Below are 15,605 nucleotides of genomic sequence, written 5' to 3'. Positions count from 1 at the left end.
GGAGAGTGGTGGGCTTGTGGAATTCATTGCCATGGAGTGCAGTGGAGCCTGGGACATTAGATGCCTTCAAGGCAGGGATCGACAAATTTCTGATCTCACAAGGAATCAAGGGCTACGGGGAGAGTGCAGGGAAGTGGAGTTGAAATGCCCATCAGCCATGATTTAAATGGCGGAGTGAACTTGATGGGCCGAGTGGCCTTACTTCCACTCCTATGTCTTATGGTCTTAAAAGACACTTAGATAAGAACACGAAAGGAAAGGTTTGGAAGGATGTGGGCCAGGAGCAGGCAGATGGGACTAGTTTACTTCGGCATTATGTTTGGCATGGACTGGTTGTATGGGACTACAATAAATCAAATCAAATCAAACCTTTCCATCACTTTTGCTCATGATCAAGAGTAGACTGATAGGACAGTAATTGACCTGCTTAGTTTTCTCCTTTTTTCTAGAGAAGACCTACCTCAACAATGTTTCAATTTGCTGTAGCTGTACAGGAACAGCTTGGCTCAAGGAAAAACTAGTTCTGGAGCACATGTCTTTAGAACTACTGCCAGAATGTTTTCAGGGCTCATCGCTTTTGCAGTATCCAGATTCTTCGGCTGTTTCTTGATATCATGTTGAGAGTATGATTTGTCTATAAACTGCTATCTGTTTTATTGTGGAACAAAGGAAGAGACATCGATGGATCATTCATTTGGCACCTCTGCCTGTAGATGGTTTCAAGTACTTCAGTCTTGTCTTTTGCATTGATGTGCTTTTGGAAGTATGGGCATTTGTGGAGCCTCCTTCTCCCCTTAGTTGTTTAATTTTGCATCACCACTCATAACTGGATTCACAACAGTACTGCAAATTTTTGATCTGATCCATTGTACGGTCACTTAACTCAGTCTATCTCATGCTGCTTTGCACTTTTGCACACAAGTAAATCCTGTGCTAGAGCTTCAGTAGGTTAACTTCTAACATTTAAGTAAGCCAGGTGCTGTTCCTGACGTGTCCTCCTGCAGCCTTCTTTGAAGCAGAGTTGGTGGTAATATCAGGGTGTGAGGTATGTTGGGCCGTGAAGTTGCAGACTGTACCTAAATAAAATTCTGTTGTTGCTGTCAGCTCTCCTATTTTCATTTTCATGTTGGAATTATATATGAGGAAATAAGGAACGCACCAATTTATGAATACTTTTGAGTTTACCTTTATAATATTGCAGTAGTATTTGAATTGTAATCATATTAACATTTACAAATTCACCCATGGAAGCAAACTTTGATGGCCATGAATTGCAATCAGTGTATTATCATGCCCACCAGTAATTAAAAATTTCAAGTTAAGATTTTTCTTGAGGAAGAAATAAAAAATAGTTGCATTGGCTCACTCTTAGCTCTAATTTTGCTCATCTCTGGCAAAAATATTAATAATTTTTGGTAACTTTAATGTCTTGGCATTGAAATATGAACCAAGAAGCTATGCTGTGACAGTCAAATATCTCATTCTGTACTGTTAGGGCTCAAAGCAATCAATGGGTGAGATTGTTCTCTCTAACTGAGCATTTTGTGTTAGGTATTTTCTAATCAACCTGTTCCGAGATGTTATATCATGCGCTGGAGCAGGTGGGACTTAAATCTGGGCCCCCTATTTTAGAGATATGGACACTACAAAAGCAATTCCACAAGACCCCTCAGCATTTGAGTTATGCTTGCAAATGAACCTATAGCAGCAGCATCCAAATTTTCTTAAATAACACTTCCATTACATTGAACATTACAAAGTCAGTTCTTGATAAAGAAAGTAGTTTCCAAAATTGATATTTTTCTTACCTATTTGTGTTGAATTAGAAGCAACTTTGAGTTGAACTCCACTCTGCTATCAAAAGTCAACTAAAGCTAACCAAAATAATAAAATGTGAGGCTGGATGAACACAGCAGTCCCAGCAGCATCTCAAGAGCACAAAAGCTGATGTTTCGGGCCTAGACCCTTCGTCAGAGAGCTAACCAAACACATTTTATGCATGTTCCTTGGAAAGAAATTATGATGATGTTATTCCATCAGATCAATGTGAATTGAACCTAAGCTGCAGGAGTGAATATTAAGTGTCTAAGTTGGGTATGAATCAGTCATAAATATCTAATTTATAAAGAAATATTATAAATCATGAGATAAAAGTGATCAAATTGATTGATTACTCTCATCAAAATAAACTGACCAGACAGAAGGACGTTCTTCACAAATATCCAGTGTATTGCTGAAGTTAGCATAAAAACAAAGGTTCAGGTCAAACAGTAGTCAGCCTGCAAATTCCCATGTGCCTGCTAATCTGGCTGGATGTGATAGTGAGACTCTTTTTCACTCAGATGGATGCTTCAGTTGCACTGGAATCTGTACGGTGGTGCATTTAAATGACCTGGTCACAGGTTGAAATTTTCAGGCGTCATTGTCCAGAAAGGATTTGAAAGTGACTTCAATGCTATTAATACATATTACATCAATAACATTTTAAAAAGTAGATAAACGGCTGGGAAACTAAATCATTAGGATGACAATGATTGAAGTTTATAGCTCTTTGCAGATTATGAAAAAGCAATTTGTTCAATTGTGTCATTTGTTGAAAATCTGCCACCTCCATTGTATACGGGGGTCTGATCACTTGTTTGCTTATGAATGGACATGTTTAAGGTCATGACTGGGAGACAGGTTGATAAAGAAAGCTTTATCAGAACAGGTAAAGATATTAAGGAGTTTAGATAAATGCTTTTGCCAAGACTACAAGATCAGAAATGATGAAAATGGCAACAACAAGAAGTTATCTTAAAGTCCAATAAGTTTCCCCATGAATGAATACATAATTAGAATCAAAGGGCAGAATTTTCTGTTCTCCACACTTTGTTGGAGTGGGTTCCCAGCACTGCTTGAATGAAGGCAGTGGGAGCCTTTCTGCCATGCTTGAGTGTACAATTAATACCAACCCATGGTCTCATCCTACTGATACTAATGCTGCAGCAGTTAGGGTTTCACAATGCATGAAGTATGACAAGTATAACAATGCATGTTTGATGACACCTTCTGGGGGTGGGAGTGGGGTAAGAACATTGTTCAAAGACACTCAGCGGTACTCGGGGCAGGGGGATTCAACAGCAGCAAAGAGGTCCTGCTGAGAGTCAGCCCCCTGATCTTTGCTGCCAAACCCTACCCCTGTAACCACAATTCTGCTTTCACCTACCAAGGTCTAGTTTCTTCTTTAATGTGAGGCCACAGTGGAGGGTGGAGTAACAGCTGGAGGCAACACTGATTAGCCGATGGTTTTTAGTCAGCAAGTTTTCTCTCTGGTTGTCATTGATCCTGGGGTAGCACTGCCACTGGCCTGTCAAGTGCCTGAGTGGCACAAAATGTGGCCACCTTCTCAAAAAAGAATGACATGGGCTTTTGCTGGCTAATCTTCAGACTACCAGGATCCCTATTATCTCCGCAAGATTCCACCCATGGTGCTGTTTGTTGATTAATGCAAAATAAAGATAAAGTTGTACCATCTGAATTAAATGGGTGCAATCATAATTACCAATCTGCACATTCACCTTCCAGTAAAATGAAGCAACTTATCAATTTTACCTGTTCTTATCTTGATGCAATTTTGGATAGATTACAGCAGTGCAAGTGTGAAAGACAAATATTTTGTTGAGGTACATCACTGATAAACTAACAGAGAAGTACATACTGAGGGTAGGGAGATTAAAAAAAACTTCTCACTGCTCCGGACATTTTATGGGCTGATGTCTCAGTTCTCTCCCTTGCACACTATTTTATGGACAGTTTATAGCAATTATTACAAGGGGAATATATATTAAGGTAGAAATGTTTTGCTGCAATTGTGCAGTGGCACTGGTGAGACTACATGTAGTGTACTGTGTACAACTTTGGTTGTCTTAGAAAAAATTCAACTGACTGACTCCTAAGATGAGGTGGTAATCTTATGAGGAAAGATTGGACAGATTGAGTGTGTATGTATTGGAGTTAAGAAGAATGAGATGTGCTTCAGGCCTTTTTCCTCCTTTAAGACCCTCTTTATAACTGGCGTCTTTGATCAACTTATTCTCATGCTCCCAATATATCATTTATTGACTGTATCAATTTTTGGTGAATTACACATCTGTGAAGCCTCTTGGGTTGTTATAAGATGCTGTATAAAGATGCCACGTTAACCCATGGTAGATTTGAAAAGTGGGGACGAACTGTTGATTTCTCAGAATTGCTAAGATCTTCCAAAGTTGCACTGAGACAAGCCCAAACACAAATTAATAAGCTGTTTCACAGTGAGGTGAATGTGCAGAAGGAATTGAAGTTTTGATTATTTTTGAAAATGCTTTTCTGATATTTTCTTGCTTTATGCTAGATATTGATGTGTTTCCCTCATTTTAGAGAAGCAAAATGATGATGAGGCATATTAAAAGCAAATTATTATTGGAAATCTGAAATAAAATCAGGAAGTGCTGACAATACTCAACAAGTCTGGCAGAATCTCCAAAGAGTCATATCTGTCTTAAAATGTTAACTGCATTTCACTTTCCATGATACTGCCAAGATGATGAAGCATGCTTGACTGTAACAAAGTTGAAATGCCCTTACTTGCCTTTACGACGCTTTTGAATCACAAGGATCAGAAACATTAGTGCAGGAATGTAAACAAATTTGTCTTATTTGGATGCTATTTCACTAAAAAGGCAGCAACAGAGCTATGTGGCTTGTTGGAAGCTGACTTGTGTGAAGCAATGATCGTAGCAGTCAAGGTCACCACAGCCATGACCTTTGGTGGCTCAAACTCATTCCAAACTCCCACAAGACAAATGATCAACAACCAACAGTTTACAGTGCACATCTTCATCAAGTATGTCAGTGGCAGTCATGCATTGTTCATCAGAGTAGACATCTTCTTCTCTTTCCATGTGGAAAATTGGATGCATAAAAGAGGGGTTTTCACAATGATCTGTTATTGCCAGATAATATATTAATCACAGAAATATCAATGGCATTTATAAGTTCTTCTGGACCTCTGTATGTAACCCACTGAACTTCATAGATTAGGTGGGACTAATCTGTGTGTACGTCTTAAGTAAGTAACAATGCAGTATTGTACAGAAATGTATTCAATTCACATTCAGGTAATGGGCAAGGTAAAAGAAGGCAGATGTAATAGTTCTTATTTTGGTGGAATGAGGCTCACTCTGGAGCTATTTGAAAATGGTGATGGAATCCTATTTTAAGGATTCTATCCATTTCTCGTACTAGTGGTTTTCACCAACACAGGACAATTGTGCAAATAATGAGAGCCACCCTATATTGCACTTCAAACCTGATCATATCCATTGCAGGGTTTACTTCTGAGACCCACATACCCACCACCTTTGGGATTTTCCTGGAGTCGGGTTCTCAAAGAAATGTGGGAGACACCCCTTCTCATGAGTTGTGAATCATGCTATGGAATCAGGAACCTATTGAAAGCTTGGTTTCAATGGTCTTATGTATTTATTCCATGCCCCCTTTATGTTTTTATCCATGATCTATGACCTTTATCGCCACTGTGCCATCGTCATGCTCTCCATGCCATCTCCATACCCATTCATCCAGGGTATACAATACACAGAACCAATGAGCAATATATTAACAATGGCAAATGTTGAAATGCTGAGGGAAGTGAAACAGGATCTGCTTTGAGTAAAAATGTTCCTCCAACCTGACATTTGTCAATCAGACAGAACCATGATTGTATTAGTAACGAAAAAATTTACTCATTTTATGCCTCTTTATCTTGTTCAAATGAATATATAAACATTGTCAGAAGAAGAATAGCTTGTTATAACCTTATAATGATGTCAATCCAGTGACATAGACACCCTAAATCAGTTAGTCTAACATACCCCGCTAAGTGAAGACACGTGAGTTTTGGAACTCAGCCAAACATTCATAAGAAAACCAATGGAACCTGTATCAGCAGAAACTGATAACCAAACAATTTATTCTCCAGCTAGGCTCAAAGGGCCAAATTGATTTTAATACTACTAGGAAAAAATTACACAAAACTAATGTTTAAATAACATGCCTCAGTTTTGACCCAGTGGCTATCAATAATTTTCTTCCGGGGTCAGAACAAGGGATGTGATTGCACTGGAGAGAGTGCATAGGAGATTTACGAGGATGTTACCTGGTCTGTAGAGTTTTAGTTATGAAGAGAGATTGGATAGACTGGAGTTATTTTCCTTGGAGCCGAGAAGATTGAGAGGGACCATGATTGAGATATATAAAGTCATGAGGGACATAGACAAGGTTGATGGGAAGAAATCTATCTTCTTGGTGGATGGATCAATGACCAGGGACATAGATTTAAGATAAGGGCCTGGGGTTTTAGAAGGGCTGTGGGGAAAATTCTTTTCATTCAAAGGGTGGTGGGAATCTGGAACTCACTGACTGTGATGATGGTAGAGGCAGAAACCCTCATAACATTTAAGAAGTATTTAGATGTACACGTACGATGTCAAGTCACACAGAGCTAAGGTTGAAAAATAGCATTAGAATAGTTAGGTTGTTTTTTTTGATACAGGCTCAATGGGCTGAAGGGTTTTTGTTTTGGCTGTAGACCTCTATTCCCAATAATTTCCTGACCTGAGCCCATCTCAGTAAAAACAAACCAGCCCAATTACTATATTTTTAAAGCAAGAGTCTGGGTGACTAATAGCACAATCACAAGTTGATGAAGACTCAATTTGAGGTGCTCAGTATCAATAAGGTGCTGTGCATAAGTGCTTTTGTGGACTCATCTGAAATCACTGTATCATCTGTAATGAGGGTAACATCTCTGGCAGAAGACTTTATTGTGTGCATGCACTGTGGGCCTAATCAAAATATTAGCATTATATTAATTTTCATTTGCAAATGAGAATATATGCCTTGCTGTTTTATGGATGTGCATGTGAAGCTTTGAAAAAAATATAGTATCTATGAGGTCATTTAACAGTAGATCTCAGTTCGGGTGTTATCAGTTGAGAAATGTCTCTCTGCTATTTGGTCCACAGAAAGCCCTTGGCAGAATTCCTTTGATTATTCATTCTTTTCCTTGGTTTTGTTTTCTTGTCCTTTAGGATTTTGGATATAGCATTAATTGAAGACATAGGACTGAGCCAGGAAATAGCTTGAAGTTATAGTTGACGGTATAGTGTAGGGGGAGGGGCTTATATTAGTTCACAGGTCGGCCCAACATCGAGGGCCAAAGGACCTGTTCTGCGCTGTATTGTTCTATGTTCTATTTTATAGGCTCAGTTTCTCCGAAGTAGAGTGCACACTTTTGCTGAGTTCCAAGTACACCCTTGAGACTCAAAGAGACAAACTTTCCTTTCTTGAACTTCTGGCAGCAGCAACTTCCATGTGGCATTTGTCAGTATTCACTGACATCCTAGGTTTTGTGCAACAAATTTGTTTTGACCGGTAATTTTTTTCCGCTGACTTGTCACAAGGCAGCATCCCCCTTTTTAAGAGCAACATTTGTGTACAATTTCTAGATTTGTAATGTTGCAAGCCCTCTGGTTACAAGCTTAAATTTTAGTGAGAGATCATGATAATTGACCATTTGACTGATGTAGGAAAACTGGGCATGGCTAAATGTCTGCATTTCAGCAAGCTGTGTGAATTGAGGTTAGGCAGTTTCACAGTAGTTTTTACTTGGCATTAATCCACAGTATAAAACAGTTCCTAAATCAGCATGAATTAGCAGCCATACCTCAATGCCCACAGCATGGCTTGGGTCCAGACAAATGCAGAAAAGGTGTTGGACTAATTGGAAAAGAGGACACACCTGAGATTGATAGTGACCCATGCTGTAGGGCAGAATTAAGTGAGTTTTGGTCTATATCTGGTCCAGTCCTTTACCTGATGTGGGAGTGTTTAATGCTGATGCTAAATGCCTAAAATGGAACAATTTTCATTTCAGTGTTAACATCCATTACCTAGAAAACAAAAAGAAAACTTGAAATTATTGGTTACCACTATGACTTTTTTTTTTGTTTTTTTTTGTCTTCAGTAATGAAGTAATAGAAAACTTTCTATAAATTTCAGGATATCATTGTACCATAAGAATATGCAGGATTTGGAAAATCCATTGCAATCTATCTGGTCAGTTGAATCTCCACGAATTGTGTTGCACAATATATCATTTCAACATGGTCCTTCACAAAATTGTTACTTTTTCAAATTACTAGGACAAGATGAAAATGATCATTTTTAAAAGATTATCTTTGTAATTTAGAAAATGATATAGTGATCTTTACTGTTAATGAGTAGTAGAACATTTTAGCTTCTGTACCTGTTAGAAATTGCAAAATAACTCAGTGTTCCAAAGTATTCGCTCAATGACTATTATTGACTGACTTTTTGATTTTTTGAGTATGTTTTCCATTAATTCTTTTTCCATTGTGTTCATTTCATAATCACTCATATAGAACTTATAGATACATTCTGTTTTCTTAAAATGTGCTTGCCCAGCCGCTAGGTTTCTTGACTGCCACTTCAAATAATGATTGCTGTCCTTAGCCACCATTACTTGCTCCTCAAACTTCATGTTATTGTGAGAATTTTGTTTTTGTTATATGATGATAAATGGTTGTTAAGGCTAGCATGTCCTGTTCCCTTCACCTAAGGAAATACTTTGCAGTAATAAGCTGAAGAATCATCAAAGTTGTTTAGTAATTGAACACGTGATTTTTTTTGTGGCTGCGGGATAATCCAGAAAGTTCAAGACTGAGCTGTCTCTCTCTGAGGAGTTGTGTGTCTTCTATACATGAGAAATACTTTAAAGAAATTAGTTTGGGCAGTTAGCCATCATCCTCCCAATAGGCATGAACTCTCAGGGCAATATTGTCCTTGAGTTGTCACAGTCTACTTCAGAAAGGCCCAAAGTAGCTGGCCTGGAAATGAAAATCATGTTACACTAATACAGGACAAGACACTTCCGAGTTAGTGTTGAAGAACAGGGTGAAATAGAGCAAACTGTTTGCTACATTTAACTGGTTTAAAACTGAATTTAATGATAACATTGACAGCATGAAATAAAAAGAGCAATTTCATTCCACAGCAATGACATCCTTCAACCTCAATAAATTTTTTAAGAAGTGTTTAATGCAAAATATTGAATTTGTGATCTAATGATTAGTCGAGAAATTGTGGTCCTGGAAAATGTTACTGCTTTTAATGGTTATGCCAACAATTTGTATCTTGGTGGACTTTGGACTTCCTGCCTGTTATTTTAAAGATTGTTTTGGAGGCTTTAAGCTGGCATGAGCTTCTGCACCTCCTACATTAGTCTGGATATGCAGGTGTTTAAGGCAATCACTATTGGTGATGGATTACAGGTTTCAGGTATGATAAGGGATATACTGTTGCTGCTACATAAATCGGGCATTGTAGCTTATCCAGTTTCTTCCTTCTCAAAATTCTGAAGGCAACGGCTGCTTTATTGAAACAAACAAGACTGTGAAGTTGGGGGGGTGGGGGTCTTCACAGCGTAAGTGTTGACTGACTATGTTTCCACTAGTAGGAGAATCTCAAATTTGGGGCATCATTACAAAATAAGAGGGCACTCATTTGAAACTGTGATGTGAATGAATTTCTTCCCTCAGAGGATAGTGAATGTCTGGAATTCTGTCTTCTACAGAGTTGTGGGGGTTCGATCATTTAAAGGGGACGTAGATAGATATTGAAATATTGAAAAGTCGAAGGCTTTGAGGAACAAACATGAATATAAGTAAAATCTAAATCTAAATCTAAAATCTTACAAGGAATTAGGCCTAAGACAGATCAGCCATGCTCTTTTAGAATGACATGAGGGGCTGAATGGCCTATCCTGCTTCTATTTCTCATGTTCATTGATTTGCTGCTTGCAACTATATTTCGAACATTGTAAAATATTAAATCATGGATGTGGGTGTTGTTGGTTGGGCTGGCATTTTTGCCATCCTTGGATGCTCCTTGAGAAGGTGGTGATGAGTAGATGACTGTACTACTTTCAATGTTATTTCCATAACAATTGGTAGTAAAACAGTTAGATACTCTTATACTACCAGCAAAGAACATCTTAAATCCAGTATTTTAGTATGTCCTCTATAAAGTAGTATTAATAACTTGTTGCATTACAAATTCCAAATGTGGTTTGTAATGTATAGTACAATGCTGATAGAGGTTTTATAGTTGAATCATCAATATCCTGTGACTTTGAGGTAAATCAGTTGGCCATGTCAGCATTTATTGCCCATCCTCAGTTGCCCTTTAGAAGATGGTGATGCCATCTTGATCCGATCCAATTCCCTTGAGGAGGGAATTCCAGGATTTGGACCCAATGATACTGGAGGAGTGACAGTATATTTCTAAGTCAAGATGGTCATCGGGTTGGGGGCTTCTTGCAGGTGGTGGTCTTCCTATGCATCTATTGCCCATGTCTTAGGTGGAAATGTTGATAGGTTTGGAAGGTGCTGTCTCAGGACATTTGCTGAAATTCTGCACTGCATTTTGGACATGGTACATGCTGCTGCTACTATTGAGCATTAGTGGTGGGATGAATAGATGTTTGAGGATGTGGTATCAATCATGCAGGCTGCTTTGTTCTTGATGGTGTTGAACTTGTTGAGTGTTGTTGGAACTGCAAGTGAGGAATATTCCATCAGACTCTTGATTTGTGCCTTGTAGATGATAGACAAGCTTTGGAGAACCAGGAGATGAGTTACTTGCTGAAGTATTCCTAGCCCTGATCTCTAGTTGTAGCCACTGTATATATATGACTATTCCCATTCAGTTTTTCATCAATGGTAACCCCCATGATGGTGAGACAATGGGCGATTCAGTGGTGGTAATACCATTGAATGTCATAGGGTGATGGTTAGATTGATTCTTATTAGAGGTCATCATTGCCTATTGTTTGTATGGTCCAAATGTTATTTCCTACTTTTCAGCCCAAGCCTGGATATTGTCCAGATCTTGCTGCATTTAGATATGAACAGCTTCAGTATCTGATGAGTAGCAAATGATGTTGAACATTGTATGATGATCAACAAACATGTCCACTTTTAACATTATGATGGGGTAAAGTCATTGATGAAGCTGGTTGGGCCTGGGACACTACCCTGAGAAACGCCTGCAAAGATATCCTGGAGCAGAGATTACTGACCTCCAACAACCACAACCATCTTCCTACTTGTTAGGTATGACTCCAACCAGAGAGAATTTTCCCCCTTATTTCTATTGACTCCAGTTTTGCTAGGGCTTCTAGATGCCACATGCCATCAAATATAGCCATGATGTTAAGGGCAACCAATCTCACCTCACCTCTTAAATTCAGCTCATTTGTCCATGTGTGAGCCAAGGCTTCCTAACTAGGTCCCCAATAAATCCATATTTGGGAGGTCTATAAGCAGTTTCCTTGTCCCACAATCAAATGAGGTCCTCATATGTGCAACCAATACCCATTTACATGCCTCTTTCTACCATCTATGGGCAGGAGACTCACACATTCAGGAAGCAATAAAAGCTCTTGGGCCAGGTGGCTTCAGGGCTTGTGTGTAATAGTGCACATCTTTCAAAGGCATAATGCCTTATCAAAGGACATGGCTTCAGTAGGGGGAAAAGGTCCGCTGAGAGCTAATCTCCTTCCCTTGCTGCTTTAACCCCTATCAGTGTGAATCCCATTTGTGTTCCCCAATGTGCCATCACTCTCTTGTGCCTGGGTTCATTGGCAGCAATGTCCCTGTCAAGTGGCGAACACCTGCCAGCTTCTGTCTGGCCAGCAGTTCTCAGCAGATGTGAATGACCTTGTTGTGCTTCTTGGAATACCCTTGTCCATTTAAATGCCTGATTTACACTTAATGTGATAGGCCTTCCTTCCCTAACAGTACTGTGTGTGTTCATAGGTAGAACTTATAACTGCAGCAGTTCAAGAAGTCAGCTCACAGCCACTTTCTGCAGCACAATTACAGAGGTGTAATAAAACATTGTCCTAGCCAGTAATGCCCACCTGCTGTGAAGTATATTTAAAAAGATGTGGCATGGGTTGTCCACCTGGCAGTGGCATTCCTGTTCCCTCCATTGAATACTGCAATATGTCATTCAGTCCAAGAAAGGAGGAGTGAAAGAGCCAAGTGATTGCAGCTTTATGTATGATACTTTTAGTGTTTCTAGGATTGTAGCGAGCACTCCCTCCCTCCGGTTTCCCTTCGGCTTTATTTGAAATTTTTGCTCAGATTGGCCAACACAGTTAAAATCCACAAAATGAATGTTGGGAATGCTTAACTTTGGCTTGTAATCTTTAAGATAGTAAATTGTCTTGCAGCAATAATTTTCATTTATTTTGCCCCAATTTTAAAAATTCTATTTTTTGAAGTCCTCTATGACCGTACTTCTTCCTAGCTGTCTAATCACCTGCAGGGCTTACATATTGGAGCTACCAACATTCCTCCAGTTCTGATCCCTTGAACATTACCATGTTATATTGCTCCCTTGTCGGCAGTCATGCCTTCACTTGCTTGAATATTGAATACTGAAATGCTATGATTTCCTATTTAACACTTATTGCTTGTCCAACTGCTTGCTCGAGTCAGCCATGGTTTGGTGGATAATGATTCTTGCTTTAATCAGAAATTTGTAGGCTGAGTCAATTCAGTGACTTGAGTACAAATATCTAGGCTGACATTCCTACTAGTACTGAGGATATGCTTGCTACCCAGAATTTTAAATAAAGCCCCTGTTTGCATTCTTGGGTAGATGTAAAAAATGCTAAGGCACCATTTCTAAAACGAGTAGGGAGGTTCTCCCAGTGTTCTGGCTAATATTTATTACTCAATGAATATCACAAAAACAGTCTGATTATTATCACATTCTTACGCTGCCAAGATATCGCACAAAGCAGACAAGAAGAAATATTAGGCGCCTCTGATAAAGGGATAGTAATAACCATGGGCAAGTATAATCTACATATAAACTAGAATCACCAGATTGGCAATTATAGCCAAGAATGGAATAGAATACTTTTGAGATAGCTTTTAGAGCAGTTCATTCTGGAACCAAACAGAGAGCAGGTTATCCAAGAATTGTTATCGTATAATATTTGTGAATTGTAACAAGATTGATTAATTAATGACCTCAGAGTAAAAGCACCCTGAGATAACAGTGACCACAAAATGATTCAAAATTGAGTCTGAAACCAGTGTTTTAAACTTAAATTAGAGGACAGTGTGGGCATGAAAGCAAATCTAATGGAAATGAATTTGCATACATGCTCACATGGTAGGAGCAGTGTACACCATCCTCATGATGTAGAGCAAAAATTCACCAATGCTCCTTAAGTGCATCTTTCAAACCCACAATCACTGCCATCTCGAAGGACAAGGGCAGCAGATACATGAGTACGCCACCATCACCAAGTTCGCCTTCAAACTACTCACCATCCTGACTTTGAAATATATCCATCAATGTCACAGGGTCAAAATCCTGGAAACTCCCTTCCTAACAGCACTTTGGTGTAATTACACACAATGGACTGAATGTTCAAAAAAGCAGCTCAACACCATCTTCTCAAGAGCAACTGGTGATGGGCAATAAATGTTGACCCAGCGAGCAAAGAATAAGTTGAAAAAAAAGAAGCTAAGTTGTAAATCATTGGATACATTGGCAGACATTTGAGGGAATACTTCAGAATGTATACTTTGGTATATTCCCATGATATTAAAAAATTCTAAAGGGGAGGACTACCATCCATGGTAAAGTTTAAAAAATTAGGGAAGGCATTAAACATAAGGAAAAATTATAACTGTACAAAGATGAATGACCAGTCAGATGATTAGGTAGAATATATAGGATGGCAGAGAACGATGAAAAGTATGAGAGGAAGCAAAAATTTATACAGTCAGCAAGAGATTTTATGGTTTATAAAAAGGAAAAAGAATATTAATTCTCTAGAGAGTGAGAATTGATTATTTATGGTGGATAATAAGGAAATAGTGGAAAGAAATGATCAAAACCTTTGCTCTTGTCTTCACAATTGAAAATGCGAAAAACATTCCAGTAACAGCTGTAATTCACAAGGTGGAAGGGAAAGAAACTTAACAAAATTAGAATCACTAGGGACATAGTATGAGGCAAGCTAATGGAACTGTTGGCTAACAAGTCTCTGGGTCCAGATGGGCTTCATCCTAGGGACTTAAATGAAGTGGTTAATAAGGTAATAGATGCATTTAATTTCCAAAATTCCTTAGTTACTGGAAAAATTCCATCAGACTGCAAAGTAACAAATATAATTCCTCTATTCAAGAAGGGAAGTTAAGAGAAAACAGGAAATTATAGGCCCATTAGCTTGACATCTGTTGTGAGGAAGGTGTTAAAATTGAACATTAAAGAAGTTACATGTGGGCATTCAGAAAAGCTCAAGATTGTCAGGAAGAGTCAGCATGGTTTTATGAATGGAAAACAATGTTTATCCAATTTATTCGAATTCTTTAAAACAGTATCATGTGCTTGAATAAAGGGAAGTTTTTAAACGTACTGTATTTTGATTTCCAGAAGGCATTTTTTGAGGCGCTACATCAAAGATTATTGCTGCATGGTCTACTCCCCAGGATGTGCACCAAGCAAACATTGACTACATTTGGAAGGCATCACTCGGTGAAAACACTGTTTGGTCTGCCTGAAACGTATTGGTTTTCCAGGGCAAACAGTTGACTGAATGTTGCACACTAGCAAGGTGTCAGCCTATGTTTTGAGGGATGCACTAAAACAGCTGTCGCCATGGCGTAGTGGAGAAAGACCACTGTTTAAGGTCTTTCTGCCAAAATATAATGAGGGTCCATTCAGTCATCAGACCCTCTCTTTGCCTCAGTGTATGTAGATAGTGTCTTGTGCGAATAGGAAATACCTTTGTTTTTTACATCTGCAGGGAATGTCAAATTCCAATGTTTGTTTTTCTCTTGATCTGCAAAGACTGTACAGAACCACTTTAGTACCTGTGTATGTACATAAAGTTTTTTATGAATTAAGTATTTTTTTGCAATTAAAAAATCTTCAGGGAGAAAAAAGCATTAATATTTCAAGACCAGTGACTCTTTGAGCTCTGATGAAGACTCAAAATGTTAATCCTGTTTTCTTGTCACAGAAGCTGCCAGACCTGCTGTGTTCCTGCAGCAATTTCTGTTTTTGTTTCACATCTCCAGCAACCTCAGTTCTTCATATTATTTTAGAGGAGGTGAATGTTATTTAAATTGTGAAAGCCGGCAAAAACAGCAGCACAAAGGAATTTTGGGGTCCTTGTGCATAAATCACTAAAAGCTAGTTCGGCAGATGAAGACAAATGGAATGGAGTATGAATATAAGTAATTAAATAAAACAATATAAGCTGTGATCTTGTTGAATGGCAGAGCAGACTAGATGGGTCAAATGGCCTGGTTCTGCTCCTGCATCTTATTTTAATCATCCACAGGTTTATCTAGTCCTTCAGAACCTGTAGGTTCCTATGTATTTGACATGTGTTGGCAACCATCTTAGTAACATGGAAAATTGATGGGTTTGCCTCTGTGATCCACATTTATTATTAATGAAGATTG

The 15,605-nt window shown here is 38.6% G+C and overlaps 1 protein-coding gene across 1 annotated transcript in view; it reads left to right on the top strand.

The window, feature by feature from the left end:
• LOC125454874 (lutropin-choriogonadotropic hormone receptor-like) overlaps nt 1–15,605 on the top strand; it is a 153,638-nt gene that overhangs the window by 59,176 nt on the left and 78,857 nt on the right. Inside the window, exons 3-4 of the mRNA XM_059648852.1 lie at nt 4,704–4,867; nt 7,288–7,458. Coding sequence (XP_059504835.1) covers nt 4,704–4,867; nt 7,288–7,458 — 335 coding nt within the window. The remainder of the gene's footprint in view (nt 1–4,703; nt 4,868–7,287; nt 7,459–15,605) is intronic.

This window comes from Stegostoma tigrinum, chromosome 9 (assembly GCF_030684315.1).
Source record: "Stegostoma tigrinum isolate sSteTig4 chromosome 9, sSteTig4.hap1, whole genome shotgun sequence".
In the NCBI taxonomy this organism is placed as follows: Eukaryota; Metazoa; Chordata; class Chondrichthyes; order Orectolobiformes; family Stegostomatidae; genus Stegostoma; species Stegostoma tigrinum.
This window is presented reverse-complemented; position numbering and strand designations above follow the sequence as displayed.